Source organism: Poecilia reticulata, linkage group LG9 (genome assembly GCF_000633615.1).
Source record: "Poecilia reticulata strain Guanapo linkage group LG9, Guppy_female_1.0+MT, whole genome shotgun sequence".
Taxonomy (NCBI): Eukaryota; Metazoa; Chordata; class Actinopteri; order Cyprinodontiformes; family Poeciliidae; genus Poecilia; species Poecilia reticulata.
The window spans coordinates 33,365,150-33,366,388 of record NC_024339.1 but is presented as its reverse complement, the minus strand read 5'-3'; the positions used below and the strand labels follow the sequence as shown (position 1 = coordinate 33,366,388).

At 52.1% G+C, this 1,239-nt stretch overlaps 1 protein-coding gene across 2 annotated transcripts in view; it reads right to left on the bottom strand.

Moving 5' to 3' along the window:
* slc18a1 (solute carrier family 18 member A1) overlaps positions 1-1,231 on the bottom strand; it is an 8,185-nt gene extending 6,954 nt beyond the window's left edge. For both annotated transcript variants that reach the window (XM_017306456.1, XM_008419405.2), the window contains exons 1-2: positions 1,095-1,231; positions 235-464 (exon numbers count right to left, since the gene is read on the bottom strand). In XM_017306456.1, coding sequence (XP_017161945.1) covers positions 235-464; positions 1,095-1,191 — 327 coding nt within the window. In that variant the 5' untranslated portion in view covers positions 1,192-1,231. The remainder of the gene's footprint in view (positions 1-234; positions 465-1,094) is intronic.
* Between the last annotated feature and the right edge of the window lie 8 nt (positions 1,232-1,239).

Below are 1,239 nucleotides of genomic sequence, written 5' to 3'. Positions count from 1 at the left end.
AGGAGGGAGGGAGGGAAAGAAGGGAGGAAAGGAAGGAAGGAAGGGAAGGACCGTTATAAAGTGGTTATAGTGGAGAATTTTAATTCCTGATTTTTACTGTAAGATTCTCAGAGACAAATTATTAGAACGTCAGGTTTCAGTCGGGTCAAAGGTCATCAGCTGGCGAGCTGAAGGAACATGATGTTTAAATGAATGAAGCCGTATCGGACTCGGAGCCGACCCGGCTGAACCCACCGACGAGTTGGAGGTCTGGTTGGCCAGCAGCAGCTCTGCAGTCACCTCAGTTCGGCTCTCCTGCAGGTCAAAGGTCACATTGTTAAATAAAGACACCAGGGGGGGCGGCCGGGGGTTCTGCTGCGCCTCTGGACCCGGGCCGGCGGTTCTGCTGCTGTAGGTCCGGGTGGGCGCGGCGGTCTGCGGTTCCGGATGCTCCATGGCGTACAGGAAGGTCGGGATGATGGGAACTGAAAGAGGAAAACGGTTCTGATGATGACAGAGGCACCAGAACCAGCAGAGAGAGAGACGGGTCTGAGCCCGAACAGTCCGATCTAAAGTTCAGGCTCAGGAGGGGAAACATGTGAGTGTGTGACCTCTGACCCCTGCAGAACCTGAGCGCCGCTGCGGCTAACAGAGAGCGACAGCGCAGAGCCGCCAGGTCAGAGCGCGGTTCTGCAGGAGCCCAGCCGGGTTAAATGAAGTCGTCAGAAAAGAGAAAACTGAGTTTTTTATCAGATTTATGACGGGAAATTTCAGTCAGGTGAATTTTATAAAACAGTAAATGTTTCAGTCTGGAGCAATAAAAATTTATCTGATCTGGGGAAAGAGATTTAAAGGTGAATGCTTTGTGAAAGATAGAAGTTCATCCCTGAGACTGGGGTCAAAGTTCAGCAGGAGAACCAGCCTGGGATGGTTCAGATCAGCGGTTATAACGGCCTAGTCAAAGTCTGGACCTGAATCTGACATTAAATGGGATATTCTGCATCCAACCTGACTGGACCTGTAGTTCTGACTCAGAGGGTTGAATGGAAAAGCAGATTTCAGAAGCCGTCGATCTGGTCCTAGTCAAAGTTCAGAGTGTGTCGTCGTTCCCTCACCGACGACGGTGAGCAGCATGTTGTCAAGCAGCAGAGCAACGCAGACCACCACCAGCACCAACCTGGGAGAGCCACGGCTCTGGAGCAGCCACGCCATGCCTGCACACACACACACACACACACACACACACACACACACACACGC